This window comes from Rattus norvegicus, chromosome 4 (genome assembly GCF_021556685.1).
Source record: "Rattus norvegicus strain SHRSP/BbbUtx chromosome 4, alternate assembly SHRSP_T2T, whole genome shotgun sequence".
NCBI lineage: Eukaryota > Metazoa > Chordata > Mammalia > Rodentia > Muridae > Rattus > Rattus norvegicus.
Window position 1 is genome coordinate 11,656,911 of NC_141537.1, and position 18,090 is coordinate 11,675,000.

Here is an 18,090-nt window from a genome sequence, read left to right on the forward strand (position 1 = left end):
GCTCACATTCGAGGATGTCCTGGCGTTTCTGACCTTGAGCAGTTTCTCTAGAGTTATTATGGACAATCTCTATGTGCCCTGGCATCTTCAGGGAGTGTAGAGTGGTGGTTCCGTGAGAAGGAATGAGTGAAAACAGACCTGGGAGTTAAAAAAGCAACACACACACACACACACACACACACACACACACACACACACACACACTCTCAACCCAAACCAAACAAAAACATACATGCCCGTGACGTGCCACCACTCACATGCATTGAAAATTCTCTGTGTGATTCTGCTACTGACACTTAGTTAGCGGGAATTATTAGTATGTAGGTCATGAAGTTTATCAATGCACAACCTACGATCAAACCTATAGGTTCCTTCCTCATTTGAATCTGAATCACTGGCCTAAAGTTCCAGCTCAAAAGCGTATAGCTAAGTTGGGCTAAGCTTATTCTTGCTATAATTATCTCCCAAAGTACCCCGGAGACTTGCTACATTATCTCTGACTAGCCTGAGACTCTTTATAGCTCAGGCTTGTCTTGAACTCTCCATCCTTCCTTCCCAGTGCTGGGATTACAGACTTGAGTCACTATGCCTTCTGTGTAATTATTATTTTTCTTAACTGCCCCCTCCACTGGGCTGTGGCTTCTTGGTGGGAGTGGCTCTGACTCATACCTGCTTCCCTCCACGCGTCCGTCAGGGAAAGACACACGCTATTGAACACTGACCACCAGGGGGCGCTGCTTCTAACTCGCATCTGCTCTCTGGTAATCCATCTGGACTTTTGAACATTGATTGTTATTAGTGTTACTAGTATCGTTGTCATCGGTGGTGCTTCCGGGATCCAATTCTCCTTAAGCCGAGGGTCGCAAAGGGATGCTCTGGATATGAGAATGTGGAGTGAAACTAGACAGAGCAATGAGCCAGAATTTGTTTGAGATTGGGGCTGAGATCAGGGTGTGTATAGAGGTAGCCTTAAACAAGCATATACTATGAAGAATGCCGTGTAAGAAATGTCAGAGGGAGGTACCAGTTAGAGCCACATTTAACCTATCTCTCTAGAGGTCTCAGAAAGATCATGGGAATTTTCTGCTCCCCCACCCCCCACCCCTTTACTTCTTTGGGATTCCATTTGGCCACAAAGCATAGCTTTGAACCTTACCCACAAAGGTATGGAAGCCATGAGCTCTGGTTATATGAGAAAATCAGGCAGTCTGGGCTAAACTTGTGGGACGTTCCATGGATGTCCTCCACGTTCCTCCAGGAAGCACTGTTTTCCTCTCTGTTTCTGAGATACTGGCTTGAATGCTGAAGGCCCTGACACCTGCTTGCTAAGTCAGCATCTCAGGCATGGGCTTCAGTAGGGCACTTGGTGACTCAGGACCTTGGGAATGGCGTTGGGCAAGCCATCAGACCAGCCACCTGGGCCTCCTCCTCCTGGATGAGGCAACAACAAAGAACTCAACTGAGCCAGTCCATCCTTGCATACCCAAATTACCCTTCCAAGGCTCTCACCTCTTCCTACCTTCCTTTGCTGACACTTTTGAGGAGGCCCCAACACCAGGTCAGGACTTGGAGGAGAGTATATTGGGGTTCACGAGGATGAAGAAGACATAAATGAACTCTCAAGGAACCAAGCTTTTCTACTTAAGCTCCTCAAATAATTTCTCAAATCCAAGATGGTTAGCACTCCCTCCTTTTACTCCTTCTTGTTTTCCCCTAGCTGACCGCAAAGTTTCCCCTATTTCATTCAGAGAAATGAAATATGAGAAAATATGAAAATATGAAAAAAAGGTAGGGTCAGATGTTGCCCAAAATGACTTCAGACCCCTAATCCTGCTGTCCATCTCCTCCTAAGTGCTGGGAATTTTGAATGGATCACCTTTCTGGGCAGGTGGTCTTAACTCATTCTCTATTGAACAGTGCCGGTCAGGGTGAAGGGAAGGGGATGTAACTGTAGGTTTACTACTCCCCACCCCCACCCCAGACTCTAGAACCCTCTGATAGGATTTTGTTCTCTGCGCTTGTTATTTTTGTTGCGGCTGCCCTGTCTTTACCACTCATGCCCTTGAGGACTGAAAGCAGAGACCAGAGGTGTCTCTTCTAGTCCAATAACTCATGAACCCCTGACTCCCAAACCGGCCTTCCTCCCAGGCACGGAGCTTGGGCCCCAGGTTGCTCTGCAAGGAGTGTGAGTGATCACACAGGTGGCTGAGGGCTGGCATGCCTAAGGCCTGCCCAGCCTGAGTCACCAGGTACTGTTGTTGTCCTTGTTGTAGTCCCTGTTCAGCTTCACAGACCTCTGAGGAAACAACAGCAGAGCAGTCCCTTCGACGTCTCAAGAGAAGCCGCCGCCTGATGGTGAGACGAATGGGGTGGGGGGGGAGCAGGAGGCAGCGGGGGCGGTGGGGAGACTTGGGGCCCAGCTCAGTGCCTCTGCTCCCTATGGCACTGCCACTGCCTGCTTCTCCGTGTCGGGGACTTGGGGGAGGGAGGATCTCTGTCTTCTCTCTGTCCCCTGCCCCTCGTACAAGAAGCTGCTCCTCTTCATTGTTCCCTCCCACCTCAGGGTCCCCCTCCCTGGTGATTCAGGAGGCAGGGGCTTCTCAGCCTCCATTCAATGCCTTACCCACCCCAGCCACACCCCCAACACAGGCCCTTCCCACAATGACACACACCTCTGCTTCCCCCTCATGGGGGTCCCACTCCACCCCACCCCTGGCCTCGGTCACTCCCCCTCCCTCCTGCCGGTGCCCCCAGGACCATCCTGGGCTGCGGATAGGCCCTCTGATCCCTGAGCAGGATTATGAAAGGCTAGAGGACTGTGACCCTGAGGGGTCTCAAGATTCGTCCTCGCCCGTCCATGGGGAGGACCACCAACCTTTGCTCCATGTACCTGAAGGGCTCCGTGGTGAGTGTATGTGTACGGAAGGTTGGAGGGGCTTGGGGGGTCCGGGCAGGTTTGGGTTTGATAGAGAACTTAATCACAAATGGGACAATGCCAAGTCCTGCCACTGTTTCTCTGTGCCCAGGCTCCTGGCATCACATCCAGAACCTGGACAGTTTCTTCACCAAGATATCCTTTGTGCCCAGTATGCAGAGGGACATGGTGGGGGATTGTGGAGCAGGGGAGAGTGGGAGAACTTTCTATAGGAAGGGTCCATTGGCATTGGCTTAGGCATGTTCCTTGACTAACTTGCCACATCTACAGCTATCACCAGCGGAACGGTTTTGCCTGTATCCTGCTGGAGGATGTCTTCCAGCTGGGGTGAGAAGCCAGTCCTGGCCCTAAGCTCTGCTCTCTTCTTGTTTTCGGTGTTCGCTCTATTTATTTATTTTTGACCCAGTGTCTCATGTATCCTAGGCTAGGCTTGAATTCCTCCTGCCTCTAACTCCTATGCACTAGAATTACAGGCACACTACTGTGCCCAGTTTGTGTGGTGCTGGAGATGAAATCTGGGGCTTCATATCTGGGCTGAGTTCTGCCACAGCCCTCCTTTTCAGTTCTAGGCTTGGGTCACTGAAGGGTCAGGGGGCCATAGAGAGCTGCAGCTTGTCTTGTGACTAGGCTAGGTGTCTGCCATGCCTTCAGCCTGACCAGACCTCTTCTGCATCCCCTCCTCAGACAGTTCATTTTCATTGTCACCTTTACAACCTTCCTCCTTCGCTGCGTGGATTACAATGTTCTCTTCAACAACCAACCGAAGAACCATACAAGGCCTGGGCCATTGCACAGCAAAGTGACCTTGTCAGATGCCATTCTACCCTCAGCCCAGTGTGCAGAGAAGTAAGTGACAGTCTAGTGGCTGCCTCGGGGGGGGGGGGTAAGCTCACAAAGGATAGGAAGAAAGGGACCTCCACACACTACCCCTTGGTCTAGATCAACTCCCAGTGTTTAAAAACATACCCCAAGTCAACTGGGAAACTCAAAGAGCCTTGAATTATGGGTCACATTTCTGTTTACCTTATTAGAAATTAATAATGGTGAGGACAACTGTTTACTTTTGGTGCTGGGGAGCAAGCCTAGGGCCTCGGGCATGCTGGGTAAGTGCTGCACTACTCAGCCACATTCCTAGCCTTGGGGACAACTCTAAAACTTAGGAATGCACAAGTGCACACTGCATGGGCTGTCAGGATGATGTGACGTCATTGCTTGTCTTGTAGCTTCTGGAAAACTCCGCTGTACAGCTGTGGGAGACTGACAACACAAATAGCAGAGGGCATGAGTGTTGTTTGGGAAGTGTTGACTGGGTGGGCACTTCTGAAGGGCTCACTGAGGGCCCCCTCCTTAGCCCCTCTTTGACTGGAGGGTCTTGCCACCATTTCCTTTCTGTGGGTTTCCCATCTTTAAGTTACCCTCTCTTCCAACCTCTTGCAGGATCCATGGCAGTCCTCTGTTGGTCTTCCTCCTAGTCTTGGCTGCTGGCTTCTGGCTGTTTCAGCTGCTGCGCTCGGTCTGCAATCTCTTCAGCTACTGGGACATCCAGGTGTTTTACAGGGAGGCCCTGCATATCCCCCCAGTAAGCATGCTGTACAGGACAGGACAGAGTGGGGCCATGGAAGGACCAACTGAGAAGAGCAGGGAGACGGAAGCTGCCCTGGGCCTGGAGTAGTGTCAGGAGGCAGGTTCAGGCACTTAGTAAGCTTGGCTCTGACCCATGTGAAGGAAGCTTCACACGATGGGTCACACAGTGACTTACAGTCACATGCGGGTGGTAAAAACAATGGCTGTTTATAGGAAGGGCTGTCACTGGGCTTTCTAGATCAGGAGGCATCCTGATTGGTCGAGGAAGGTCAGGCCAGGGTGAGGGGAGGGCCACCCAAGCCTCTGGGCAGGAAGTGAGGAAAACGTGGATGCCTGCGGCTGTAGAGCTGGGCTTGCTTGCCCGAAATAGATCCTTCTAGGGCACCAGAAGTGAAAGCCACTCTCTTGGTCTCTTCCCTATCCCCTGGTCATGTTCTTTCTAGTTTTGTCCTTAAGGTTTTTTTGTTAGGATATTGGTCCCCATATCTTGCTTCCCCTTGGATGTCCTGAGCCTTTAGAGTAGGGAGGCACCAGGCACGGAGACTGCTGGGGCAATGGAACCCATCCTCTTTCCCTCTTACCCTTCCTTTTCTCTTTCCTCCAGCAGAGGGGAAGATACTGGGGGGAGCTGTGGAGGCTGGTCCTAAGGGAATAACTGTACTGGGGAGTCTGGGCTAAAGTGAGGCTTGCAGCTTACATGGGCCCGTCCAAATGAAGTGTGGGAGCATTCTTTCCCCCCCTCCCACGCAGATAGGCAGGGTGGTGTGAAAGCTAATCAAGTGATTGTACAAAGTGGCCTTGAGGTGGAGGTGAGTGCTGTTGCCGTTCTTAAGTCTGCCCAGGCAGAAAGCAGCGAGATGGGAGAAGATGTCTCATTCTTTTTATGTGTGGAACTGAAGAAGGCTCAAAAAAGGAAGCCAGGCCTCAGTCCCTTAAGAGGTGTCAGCAGGAAGCGTATCACTGACTAATGGCTCAGCGTGGCAGTGATGAGCAGAACAATTGAGAAGGGGCAGAAAGAATGGAGAAGAGCTTCTGTTCGCAGAAGGCCTAGAAAAAGACACAACGCAACGCAATGGTGGGAAGGGAGGCCACCAGGGCTGGAGTTCACAGGTAGCTCAGAAAGTGGTGGAGGGTGTGCGTATGTGAAGGGGAATACTGGTCCCTAGGCTTCCCTATCCCCTCTCCTCAGGAGGAGCTCAGCTCGGTACCGTGGGCCGAGGTGCAGTCTCGCCTCCTGGAGCTGCAGAGGAGCGGTGGGCTGTGTGTGCAGCCGCGACCGCTGACCGAACTGGATGTCCATCACCGCATCCTGCGCTACACCAACTACCAGGTGGCGCTGGCCAACAAGGGTCTGCTGCCTGCCCGTTGCCCGCTGCCCTGGGGGGGCAGTGCTGCCTTCCTTAGTCGCGGCCTGGCGCTCAACGTGGACTTGCTGCTCTTCCGAGGTCCCTTCTCTCTTTTCCGCGGGGGCTGGGAGCTTCCCGAAGCCTACAAGCGCAGCGACCTCCGGGGCGTCCTGGCCACCCGTTGGCGGCGCACGGTGCTGCTGCTGGCCGCCGTGAACTTGGCGCTGAGCCCGCTGGTGCTGGCTTGGCAGGTACTGCACGCCTTCTACAGCCACGTGGAGCTGCTGCGGCGCGAGCCCGGAGCCTTCGGAGCGCGTCGCTGGTCCCGCCTGGCCCGCCTGCAGTTGCGCCACTTTAACGAGCTGCCGCACGAGCTGCGTGCGCGCCTGGGCCGCGCCTACCGGCCCGCCACCGCCTTCCTCCGTGCAGCCGAGCCCCCCGCGCCCCTCCGTGCGCTGCTGGCCCGCCAGCTGGTCTTCTTCTCCGGTGCGCTCTTTGCCGCGCTGCTAGTCCTCACCATCTATGATGAGGACGTGTTGGCCGTGGAGCATGTGCTCACTACCATGACGGCGCTCGGGGTCACAGCCACTGTGGCCAGGTTAGATGGCACATACCTGGGAGGAGATATTGGTGTGTGCCCCTACTCTGACCTTTCCCGTAGCAAACCTTAGCTGCCACCAGCGTCCCATCTGCTGGTCCTCCAACCACATCCCTCACCCTACATCCTGCCTTTCAGGTCCTTCATTCCAGAGGAGCAATGTCAGGGGCGTTCCTCCCAGCTTCTGCTGCAGGCGGCCCTGGCACACATGCATTACCTCCCAGAGGAGCCTGGTGCAGCAGGTGCTCGGACCAGCTCTTACTGGCAGATGTCACAGCTGCTTCAGTACCGAGCAGTGAGTCCCTGGGCCTGCAGAGGGCTGTGGATTAGGCCCCATACAAATGATTAGTCTGGGAGAAGTTGTCAGCCACGTGGGCAGGGGTTGGCGGTGGTGGTGGTGGTGGTGGCGGCGGTGGTGGTGTGTGTGTGTGTGTGGTTTCCATGAGGAGGCTTTGGAATGAGTGGTTGGAATCTTCAGACCTCAGAGAATGGAGAGTGTTGTTCCTGGATGCTCTTGACCCTGATCTGTTGTAGGTTTTCAGTGAAGCCTTTATCTGCAACATGGGTCCTCTGTGTGATCCCCGCTCAGCCTCACCCCTGCTTCCTCAGGTCTCCCTCCTGGAAGAGCTCCTGTCTCCGCTCCTGACCCCGCTGTTCCTGCTCTTCTGGTTCCGCCCCCGTGCTCTGCAGATCATTGATTTTTTCCATCACTTCACTGTGGATGTGGCTGGTGTTGGGGACATCTGTTCTTTTGCCTTGATGGATGTGAAGCGTCATGGTCACCCTCAGGTTAGAGCCCTTCCCTGACCCTGTGAAGATGGATTGGATAGGCATTTGGCACGCCAGGTCGATACAGCCCTTTACAGAGTTGCTGGTATATTTTTTTAAAAAAAGATGAAAAATGGGAGCAAAGACTGCCCCCCCCCCCCATAAAGAGGGCTAGGTGCTGGGTGAAGAGTGGAGTACAGGCTTGTCTTGTCTTAGGAACTAGGGCTGCACAGGGGGCAACATTCAAGGCTAACTGTATCCCAGACCAAACGCCTATGTCTTGCTCTACTGCCGTCCTCCTGGATAATCTTTAACAAGTTCCCATCGCAGCCTTCATCTGGAACGTGGGGCAGTTTTTTCCATCCTGTCTAGCTGAGTCTTGGTGTCCCCAACACCAGAAGGACTCCTTTCCTTGCAGTGGCTTTCAGAGGGACAGACAGAGGCCTCACTCTCTCAGCGTGCAGAGGATGGAAAGACCGAACTCTCCTTGATGCGGTTTTCCCTGGCACACCCACAATGGCAGCCACCAGGGCACAGCTCTAAGTTCCTTGGACACCTTCGGGGCCGGGTACAACAAGATGCAGCTGCCTGGGGTGCTCCCTCGACACGCAGCCCCCCCACTCCAGGGGTGCTCAGTGACTGTACCTCCCCTCTGGTGAGTCCCATGCCTGCCCACCCTTTGCCCTTGCCACCCTTCATATCTCCCTGGCATTGCTGACCTTGTGCGTAACCCAGGCAGCCAGGCTCAACCTATCATATCTCATGCCCTCCTTTGGACCCTCCCCTTATCTCTTCCTCCACTCTTTGGCTCTCTTTTTTTCAGCCAGAAGCCTTCCTGGCCAACCTCTTGGTGAGTCCCCGCCCACCCCAGAGGGACCTGAGCCCCACGGCTCCCTGCCCCGCCGCAGCCACAGCCAGCCTCCTTGCTTCTATTTCACGAATGGCCCAGGACCCCAGGTGAGAGGTGGAGGCCTGAGATGCAGGGGAGTCTGGATTAGTGGTGGTGACTCTGTGGGAGAGGGCGCTAGGGTCCTGAGGGGACTTGGAAGGTGAGGTGAAGCCTGGTTGCCTTCCTCTGTGAGGGAGCTGACTCTTAACTAGGTACATCTTGTTTTAGCTGTGTGTCTCCAGGAGGCACAGGGGGCCAGAAGCTGACCCAGCTCCCAGAGCTTGTTTCTGCTGAGATGAGCCTCCACGCCATTTACCTACATCAGGTGTGTAGAGGGACTATAGGAAGAAATCAAATGAACTTAAAGCTGGGAATGGGGCCAGAATGGAAAGCATTCTTAACAGGAACTATGAGCTCTCTGTACCTAGCAGAGGAGCCTGGCCTTGATTCCTGCCCCCATATATGAAGGAGTGTCTCCTCTTCCTCTTCCTCCTCCTCCTCCTCCTCCTCCTCCTCCTCCTCCTCCTCCTCCTCCTCTTCTTTCTCCTTCTTCCACGATCTAGCTTCATCAACAGCAGCAGCAGGAAGTATGGGGAGAGGCTTCAGCTTCCTCCCCATCCAGGCCCTGGTCCAGCCCTTCACAGCCAGGCTCACCAGATGAGGAGAAGCCGTCTTGGTCAAGTGATGGTGAGGAGGGTAAGGGGTAGGGGCAAGGTCCTGGTGGTTCTTGAGCATCCTGACCCTTCTCATCCAGTGATATTTATCCCCAGGTTCCAGTCCTGCTTCCAGCCCAAGACAGCAGTGGGGCACCCAGAGGGCCCAGAATCTGTTCCCAAAGGATTTCCAGGAGACCACAGACGCCCAGAAGGAGCCCCTACCAGGCTCCTTGCACTGACTGAGGATACCTCAGGTTGGTATTGCCCACATGGGGGCTAAGTAAGCAAGGGTAAGGGCCAGTTTTGGAGGGGTGGAGATGCTAGTTAGATCTGGAGTGGTAGGGCAGTCTCTAGAACCTAGGTGCCCAGAATGCTTGCTGACTGTCTTTTCCTCTCAAGGTTTTGGCCTTTCCAGCTGCAGGAAATTGGATGGGTGGCATGGAAGGACACTTGGAGCCATCTTCTGAGCCCTACTCCTACTTCAGATGACTGGTCCAGGATATTTGAGTTGGCCCTATCTGGGAGTCAAAGAGGAGCTTGCCCTGAGAACAGTGAAAGAGTAGGAGATGACTGAGAGCCGAGGCAGCCTACAAACAGGCCCTACAAGTGAGGGTAAGAGGACACTAGCTTGGCTAGTTGTGGAGCAGTTGCCTGGGAAGAAGGACTCCAGTGGCCTCAATGGAGCAAGGGCTCAGGCACGGTCCAGCTCAGCGTAGGGAGCAATGAGGCCTGAAAGGCAGGGACGTTGTTCCTGTCGACCTCCCCTCTGAGTTCCTGTGGGACTAGGGGTGGGGACTATGGAGCCGGGTGAGTGGAAAAACCAGAGAGGACTGCTGGTTTTGGACTTCAGCACTGCCGTGGTATCAGGAGGAAGAGGGTGGGGCTCCCCATCCTGTGCGAAACAAGCAGCAGAAATTACTCATGGCTGTCTGCACATCTTTGCCATGGGATGTCTGGCGTGCCCAGCCCTGGAAGCTGAGGGCTGGACCTGTTCACAGAACTGTCTGTGCCTGGTTAGAAACTTTCTCAGAGTTCTGGGTTACAGAGAGGTGTCTGGGACTCACTGTCAAAGAATTACTATCCCGACATCTTTACACATTAAAGCATCGAACAAGTCTCCTTTTCAATCGCTGTAATTCACAAGTGTTGGGTTGGGCATCTCATGACATCTGGCATGATCTTTTATGATAAATTTTCAATAAATATCGGGATGACTTAGACTTTAAAGGTAAGATACTGCAGAGAGAGAGAGAGAGAGAGAGAGAGAGAGAGAGAGAGAGAGAGAGAAAGGGAGTCTACAGTCCATCAAAGCATACGAAGAGGGCAGCAGGATGTCCTAATACCACAGCCGGAGGAACCTTCAGGATTTAGGCTGACTCCCTCCCAGTCTAGTTAAACTGGAGAGAGAAGAGAGTTTTTTTTTTTTTTTTTTTTTTTTTTTTTTTTTCCGGAGCTGGGGACCGAACCCAGGGCCTTGCGCTTCCTAGGCAAGCGCTTTACCACTGAGCTAAATCCCCAGCCCCGAGAAGAGAGTTCTTAAATCGGCAGCCTCGCAACTGATGCTGTGGGCATTCCAGAGAGGGTGGTTTGCCTTGGTCAACCTAATGAAGCGACGCAGTCCCTCTCTCCGGGAACTGGAGGGGAAGAAGATTGTCAGGAACCAGGTGTTTCTTGGGTAGGCGGGTCAAAGGACCAGGGCACTGCACCCCTCAGCTGTCGCTCCTGCAAAGAAAAACTCTGGGTGCGGATGCGGCTCGTCACCTCCTGGGTGCGCAATGTGAGTCCGAAAATGTCCTCGTGGTAGCGTTGCTGATCCTGCGGGGAGAAAAAGAACTCAGTGGATCAGAACCCGAACAGGAGCTGCTAGTGTAGATCTACCCTAGCCCGGCCAGGTCTGCCCCTTCGCACCCGCAGCACGCCGATGACGTCACCGGCTTCATCCAGCTCCATGCTGCCCTCTGTTGCCAGAATTCGCTGCACGGTTTGCAGGACGCTGGTTGCCATAGTGACATCACCGCAGACAAACATGTGTCCTTGCTCGAGGCACAGCACGCGGTGAACCTCCGCGGCCAGCTCTGTCCTCAGGAGGTCTTGCACATAGGTCTAGGGGCAGTCCTTACTGTGAGAACTCCCAGGCCAGGGGCGTGCCTGGGTGGGATGGGCTTGGGAGAGGCGGGGCTTGGGAACGGCCTTGCCACACCATCTCTACACCCGCCCTGGTACCTTAGGGCTGCCAGGATCCCTGGAAAAGGCGGTGAGGACTTGTCCAAACACTCCACGCTGCTGGGCGTCCAGTACCTCGTCCCGGTAGAGATGGTCCAGTTGGGAGCATCGGCAGCCAAACACCAAAGTCATGGGGGCAGGCTGCAGTCCTGTGAGCAACACGGAGATTTGGGAGGGTCCTTCTTTTGGAACAGCCCTGGTAACCCCACCTCCGGGTCATTCTTGCCCAGAGTGCCAGCCAGACTTTTGGCTTAGAGCAAACACTGTCTTGACTGTTCAGCCTCTAGGGGCAAAGTAGGATGGTTTCTGCCCAGATCCTTGCACACTTTTGATTTATAGAAGGAAACTGCGTTACTAACTCAATTCTGTACCCATGGCCTGTGTGACATCCCAGGTCTTTTTCTTCGATCCAGTCCTATCCCACACAACCTTCTTTGATTGACACTGAGCACCCTGACCTGCTTATAGATTGGGTCACCCCAGAGGTGTTCTGACTTCATAAGGAATCCACCTGGAGCTGTTTCCTCTTTGAATTCCTGCCCTGCCCCTCCCTTCTTTATCCTCGATCCATTTCAAAACCTACTAAATGGGAGAGGGACCACCAGGAAGGCTAACAAACAGGACCCGAACCTCACCTCTCCTCCCTTCCCCATTAAAAACGTTTCTTTTCACCTTTGGGCCTAGTTTCTTTTATGGTCATTTCTTCCAGCCCACTCCTTCTCTGCTTGGCTCCCTTCTGACTTCCAATGCACCCTTAGACCAGCCTCACCTTTGATCTCAATGTCGTGTAATCGGTCTTGCCAGAATCCCCGGAAGGGTGCAATACCAGTCCCTGGGCCCACCAGGATGCAAGGCAAGTTAGGATCAGGTGGCAGCCGGAAGGAGGGAGCCCTAGTCAGAGAGAGTCTGTTAGGACCCCCTTACATCACCCGTGACATATCAACAAAGCTATGGCTATGCAGACAGGGAAGCCCAAGGACCAATGACAAATTAGTCTCTTTTGTTTGTTTGCTTTTGTTTTTTCCAGACAGGGTTTCTTTGTATAGCCTTGGCTATCCTGGAACTCACTGTGTAGACCAGGCTGACCTCAAACTTAGATCTGCCTGCCTTTGTCCCCAAATGTTTGGTTTAAAGGCATGTGATATCACTGCCTGGCTGAGTCTATTTCTCTCTCTCTCTCTCTCTCTCTCTCTCTCTCTCTCTCTCTCTCTCTCTGAGACAGGATCTCCCTGTACAGTCTTGGCTGACCTGGAACTCTCTTTGTAGACCAGGCTGGCCTTGAACTCAGAGATTCACTTGCTTTTGCCTTCTGAGTATGGGGAATTAAAGGTATATATCACCATGTCTGATAGAAGCCAAGTCTTTTAACACAGGCTGTAGCCAAGGACATAGAGAAAGAGGCGTGCAGGGGCCACTCTTTCACCAAGCAGCAGGGCTACTGTCTAATCTATGTTGTTGCTGGTAGTTGTGGCTTCAGGGGCAAGAACCTGCGCCAAGTGTTGAGGCCCAAAGCTCACCATAGTTGGGAAGTGACCCAGAGACACCGTTCTCAATGTAAGAGTAGGCTTTCAGTAATTACCAGCTAATCCTGTGTGACCCCTGTGTGCACACACATTCCTCATTTGTCCCTGCCATGTCCCTGCATTTTCTCACCCCTGTCTGGACATAGATAACCTCTTCTGGTTGCCCTTCCCTACCAAAGAGGCCTCACTCACCCCCTGATGAAGCAGGGCACCGGGTCTCCTGCCTTGAGTTGGCTCATCCATGTGGAACAGACCCCATAGTGCAGAGGGCCCAGCCCATCTAGGGGTTAGGAGGAGAAGTCATTCATCGGTCTATCCTAGTCTTACCAATAGCAAACTCTTCCTGCTCCCAGCCTCACCCTGGGTTCTGTATGCCAGCACAGCTACAGTGAGGTGGATCTCTCCTGGGTGGGCGCTGGGTGCTGAGCTGACAGAGTAGTACCGGGGCTGGAGCAGGGGCAGCTGGGTGAGGATCAGCGGGGCAGGCAGTGCCACGGATGGAAATTGTTCCAGCACCTCTAGCAGTGTGGGGCAGCGGAACCACTTCCATTCTTCGTAGCGCCGGGGGTCCTGGGGGCAGATGTGCTGAGCTGAGAGGCCCACAGTCCTCCGAGTGACTTACCTTGCCAGAGTGCCCCCGACCTAGCTGAACCTCCTTAGCGTTCATCCACGCTCAGTTCAGGCCAGCACACTCTACATGAAGACCCTCGGCGCACCCAGAGATGGATCGGGTCAGCCTGGACACAGGTCTTAAAGCACCGCAGCGCGTTGGCTAGGAGAAGCAGGTCCAGAGGACCTGGCACACACAGGGGATTTCCTGCCGCGGAAGGCCCCCGCCCCCCAGGGGCTTCTGGAACCTTGGTTCCCACCTGGCTGAGAGCCTCTAGCTCCTGCTGTTCGCTGGACTCCTCTGCCAGGGTGCTCAGCAGTCGAAGAAGGCGAGGGCTGGGCGGGGAAGTGATGTCCAGGAAGTAAGTGAGAGCCTGGCGCAGCGTACATGGGGGAAGCCGGGGGTCCCGTACCCAGCCGGGGGGAGGGCCACCTAGGGGTAGTGCACAGAGAACTCTGAGGGAGGAGCCCACTGGGGTTGGATGGTCAGAGCTGACATTCACTCTTGGGGGAAGGGCGCTAATCGTGAGTCACTTTGTCTTATTGGAAAACCTGTCTTTGAATGGTAGCATGGGTTTGTTTGTGCAGCCTTGGTGTCTTTGGGAAACCCTGGCTGGACTAGGTTAGTCTGCTCGCCTCCACCCTTAACCGCACCAGGTTATCTTAACTCCAGGCATTGTTTTGGAAGAAGATAGAAAAATTAGAAATTGAATTATGGGGAGGTGGAGGCTGTAGGAGAAGGCTTTTAGGGTGCTTGGTGGGCTCTGGGAAAGGATCTAGGCCATCATGGCTGGAGTGGCAGCTAGGTCCAGGTAGTACCCGGGTGTAAGCAGGTGACCCTGTTAGTGCTGAGCAGCATGGGGGTCCTGTGCCAGGACGTAGCAGGCTCTCACTCTCCTACCCCAGCCATCGAGCCTTACCAGGGCTGCCTTTTTCCAGTTGTTCCACGGCCACAGGCTCTGTGGATGGCGGAGGGTCCTCCACTCGGCTCAGCAGCGCCTCCACTAGGCCAGGCCGGTTGGGTGGGCACACACCTATGTGGTCCCCTGGCTGGTACTGCAGTCCCTCCTGGCTTCCAGTGTCCAGACGCACCAGGATTGTGGCTCGGCTAAGGGTGTGGAAGGAGGCAGTTATTGAGGTGAAAGGCCAACAAGGAGGAAGGAAGAATGTGGGAGAAGGATGAGGCTACATTCTGAATGAAGAGGGATCCTCATAGTGAGGGGAGCAGGGCGAGCCATCTTCCTCACGTGGATTTGCTGCTCTGTAGGTTCTCCACAGAAAGAATTGTAGCCTGGAACATCTTCCGTCTGTGCACGTGAGTCAGCCCTGGGAAGCAGATGGTAAAGGGGCTTGAGCGTCGGAGTGAGTGGGTCCTGGCCTGTGAGGGAGAAGCCTAGGACCCCCACTCAGCAAGGTCAGGTTGAGGTCAGGATTGTACCTGGCAGTAATTGCAGGCTCTCAGCTTGGGTACTCAGCCGGTACCTCTGGCGTTTCCAGCTGCGCTTGGGACTGAAGATATCTCGGGCAGCAGCCTTGGCATCTTCTCCCACACAGAAAGTTTCACAGGCAGCCTGAGGGATGGGTACATGATGGTCTAAGGCTGCTTGTCATCAGGGAGCCTCAGCGAGAAGTGGGGGAGGGGTGAGTCGAGGGAGGTGGGGCTCGACCTTCCAGCTATCCAGGAGTCTTCTTTCAACGGGCAGCCTGATTCCTAGCTGTGGGGTTGGCACCCGAATTGGCAAGACAGAGGCTGAAGCTGTTGCCAATGATGGCACCTTATTTTCTAGCTCATTTGGCTGCTATCATAGGGACCCTGACTTATCATACCTGTCTGATGAGTGGGTGCACAATTAGGCATATAGTAGCTCAGTAAAGGCAGCTATGAATTCAGACCTGCATTGGATTCTCTCCATACTTAACATCTATGTGTCTCAGTTTCTCATCTTGATCCCTCATAAGGTTCCAGAAAAGACTAAGTAAGATACTTTCATTCTTAGAGGCAGGATCTTTTGTAGTCCAGGCTGACCTCCAACTTGCTGTGTAGAAAAGATGGCCACGAACTTCTAATCCTCTTGCCTCCACCTTCCAAGTGCTAGCCGTACACAAGTGTGTGACTACATTTGTTTTTTTGTAGTACCAAGGGCCAAACCCAGGGCTAGTGTATGCTGGGCAACCACCACTTGAGCTATACCCCAGCCCCATTTGAGGTGCTTTGTGCAAAGCCCTTAGTACCGTGTACCGAGGGTCAGTGGATCTTAGTGTGGGAGGTGTAGTGAGCTTGCCTCATCTGCTTCCGGTCAGGGAAAAGTTGACTAGTAGTTTGCTCTCCCAGCCTTGAGATGCAGGGCTCCCTGTGATGGGCTGGGTCCTATTTCCAGGCTGTTACTGTTTCTTTTCTAGGGTGTGCAACCTTTTATCTCTTCCTTCCTTCCTTGGCCCGTGTTGGGCTGGGTCCTATCTCCAGGCTGTTACTGTTTCTTTTTCTAGTGTGTGCAGCCTTATATCTCTTCCTTCCTTCCTCGACCCTCTCCCTTCCTTCAGATCCCCACTGCTAGGGTCCCAGTGAGCCCATCTTCCTGCTTCTCAGATGCTTTCATTTGTCTGTATCACCTCACGGAAACTTCATACTGTGTTTTCACCCAGCTCAGAAATTTCTAGCATCTCCATTTGCCTATATTCTCTGGCTCTGATTTTCTATTTCTCTCTCTCTCTCTCTCTCTCTCTCTCTCTCTCTCTCTCTCTCTCTTCTCTCTCTCTCTCTCTCTCTCTCCCCCCCCCCCCTCTCAAACTTTTTTTTAAAATTTATTTGTTCCATGTATGGGAGTACACAGTCTCTGACTTCAGACACCGGAAGAGGGCATCAGATCCTATTACAGATGGCTGTGAGCCACCATGTTGTTGCTGGGAATTGAACTCAGGACCTCTGGAAGAGCAGGCAGTGCTCTTAACCGCTGAGCCATCTTTCCAGCCCCTCTTTTTTTTTTTTTTTAAATCTTGATCTTCTCCTTTAAGTAAACCCTCTGGTTCTCACACCTCTAAAGAAGCCCCCCTTCTTGCTTTGCATCCTGACTGGCTAAAACAGAGTCCCAGATGGACAGACAGACAGACAGATGTGGGGGATTCCTGCACCAAGTGAGAAGTATCAAGGTGATGCCCTGAGGAAGTTTCCAGGGATACTTCTGTGTCCAGAACAAGTCCTCTAGGCCAGGCACCTGGGCTGTTCTAGCTTCAGTCCTGACCTCTGACCCTCTGGGTACCCCTTTCTCCTTCCATCGTGGCTGTCTTGAGTAGGGGCCCCAGTGCCCTGATCTTTTCCCTTTGTGCTCCTGCTCTTAGCACCAGCTTATAGCTATAGGCCCTGCCTCTTCTCTTTTGCTATGTTTCTGGCTTGGTGTAGAATTTCTGTTGGTAGGACCTGTTGTCCACTGCTCAGGGATGATTCTGGCAGAGCTAGCCACGGAGTGGCAAATGAAGGCACATTGGGAAGGGAACAGGGAAGAACGAACGGACAGAGAACCAGATTAGGGAATCAGTGAATCTCCAGCCTCAGCACTTCAACTACAAAAGCCTGGAGCAGCATCTCAGGTTGGTCGGAGTCAGAGCGTGGGGCCAACCCAGGTCAGATACAGGGCACGGGGAGCTCACCTGGAAGGCTGCCTGGGCCCAGCCTCGGAAAGCCTCCTCCTGGCCGCAGAGCTCATCACCCTGGCCCAGCTGCAACAGTCGCTCCCCGCCCAGCTCCTCCAGCCTTGTGTCCACCGCTCGAGCAAAGGCACAGAAGTGCGGGTATGCTCTGGAGCCCAGCCCAAACACACAGAACCTGTGGTACAGGAAGCCGTTGCTGGAGCCCCCATGCCAGCCCATGTTTACCCAGGTAAAGTCTGTCTCTTTCATTCACCCTCCTCAGCGAGGACTCCCAACCTGAGGGTGCCCAGGGCCCCTGCACTGTCTGTGTTACTGGATTCCTTCCTTTTGCGCCGCCAAGAGGATACCAGTGGGTCCGAGCAGGAGACACTGTTGAATCGGATTTTGTAACTCCTGGCAAGAGAGGATAAAGACGGTGCCACAAGGAACTGGGAACCTGGCCCAGGCCCAGCCAGAGAGTAGTTTTGGGGTTTCTTCTCCTGGGGTGAAAAGGGCTGTGGTGGTGGAGGCCTCTGCTCTGTCTCTCCTCCTGGAGAAGACCTTAGGATTATAGAGGGAGTCCTGGGCCTGGATGTGACCAGGTTCCCAGAGAAGGCAGGTCTTTGGGGCTGCACTGGTGCTTAGGCCTCATGCTGTCTGTTTTCTGCTCCTTCAGTGTTTCCAGATGCCCCTTGTCCCATCTCTCTACTCACTTGTGCTGCTCAGGCCGAGGGGAGCTGTTGTAGGGGCCCGACATTTCCATCAGCGCTGCTGCAAAGCTCTGCACAGAGAAGAGTTTGCACGATGGTTAGTTTTATTTTATACTACACAGGAAATTAAAACCAGGCTGCCTGGTCCTTAGTAGTCTTCATTACTAACTTCTGTTTTGAAAATTCAAAAGCTTGCCTTTAAAAAAAAAATCACACTATAGAGGTGCATAAAGTAAAAGAGAAAGCCCAGCTTTACTCTCCCTTGCCACTTAACCCTGTGTGCGTGTGCATGCGTGTGTGTGTGTGTGTGTGTGTGTGTGTGTGTGTGTGTACTACTGACAGGTGGACACTTCCTAGCTCTGTATCAATGAACATGAACCTATGACTCATGGTGTGGTTACATCCCAGCCCACCCACTGTAGGCTGGAAAGGGTTTAATAGAGCGTCGGCACGCCGGCCCTTTACCCCACTCTCTCACATCTGATCACGTCAAGGATTCTCAATGCCGGGTCATTGTTCCCTACAAATGTCTGGCTAAACTGGGAGCTGCCCAACAACCCAAACGCAGGGCCCACTATCATAAACTAAAAAGTTACTATTGAAACAGAAGCACACACTAAATGGG

At 53.5% G+C, this 18,090-nt stretch overlaps 2 protein-coding genes across 5 annotated transcripts in view; one reads left to right on the plus strand and one right to left on the minus strand.

The window, feature by feature from the left end:
* The first annotated feature begins 2,287 nt into the window (after nt 1-2,287).
* Atg9b (autophagy related 9B) lies at nt 2,288-9,903 on the plus strand. 3 transcript variants are annotated; one of them, XR_015685736.1, is made up of 14 exons: nt 2,288-2,905; nt 3,027-3,070; nt 3,198-3,262; nt 3,620-3,781; nt 4,373-4,514; nt 5,709-6,463; nt 6,602-6,758; nt 7,073-7,252; nt 7,650-7,886; nt 8,059-8,188; nt 8,349-8,445; nt 8,684-8,807; nt 8,891-9,030; nt 9,176-9,903. XR_015685736.1 is itself a non-coding variant. In XM_087658541.1 (14 exons), exons 1-14 carry the CDS (start codon nt 2,353-2,355, stop codon nt 9,241-9,243), a joined length of 2,874 nt encoding a protein of 957 aa, XP_087514667.1. In that variant the 5' UTR covers nt 2,288-2,352; the 3' UTR covers nt 9,244-9,903. The 3 variants fall into 3 exon arrangements, 2 of the variants coding, with proteins under 2 accessions (XP_087514667.1, NP_001178897.1); XM_087658541.1 differs by having other exon boundaries at nt 8,055-8,188; nt 8,875-9,030; NM_001191968.2 differs by having other exon boundaries at nt 8,055-8,188.
* Nos3 (nitric oxide synthase 3) overlaps nt 9,894-18,090 on the minus strand; it is a 20,514-nt gene continuing 12,317 nt past the window's right edge. Inside the window, exons 14-26 of one of the 2 annotated variants that reach the window (XM_087655900.1) lie at nt 17,469-17,536; nt 17,053-17,169; nt 16,777-16,951; nt 14,570-14,702; nt 14,379-14,457; nt 14,052-14,239; nt 13,392-13,564; nt 12,882-13,092; nt 12,715-12,802; nt 11,769-11,890; nt 11,000-11,148; nt 10,685-10,879; nt 9,894-10,591 (exon numbers count right to left, since the gene is read on the minus strand). In XM_087655900.1, the coding sequence (XP_087512026.1) occupies nt 10,430-10,591; nt 10,685-10,879; nt 11,000-11,148; nt 11,769-11,890; nt 12,715-12,802; nt 12,882-13,092; nt 13,392-13,564; nt 14,052-14,239; nt 14,379-14,457; nt 14,570-14,702; nt 16,777-16,951; nt 17,053-17,169; nt 17,469-17,536 (1,860 nt within the window). In that variant the 3' untranslated portion in view covers nt 9,894-10,429. 2 annotated transcript variants of the gene reach the window in all.

Excerpts from the sequence above, each read along its gene's own strand:
- Atg9b (XM_087658541.1), top strand. The coding sequence starts at position 2,353 with ATGGTGAGACGAATGGGGTGGGGGGGGAGCAGGAGGCAGCGGGGGCGG. Across the intron at positions 4,515-5,708 it reads AGGCCCTGCATATCCCCCCA|GAGGAGCTCAGCTCGGTACC; the intron begins GTAAGCATGCTG and ends CCCTCTCCTCAG. Across the intron at positions 8,446-8,683 it reads ACGCCATTTACCTACATCAG|CTTCATCAACAGCAGCAGCA; the intron begins GTGTGTAGAGGG and ends TCCACGATCTAG.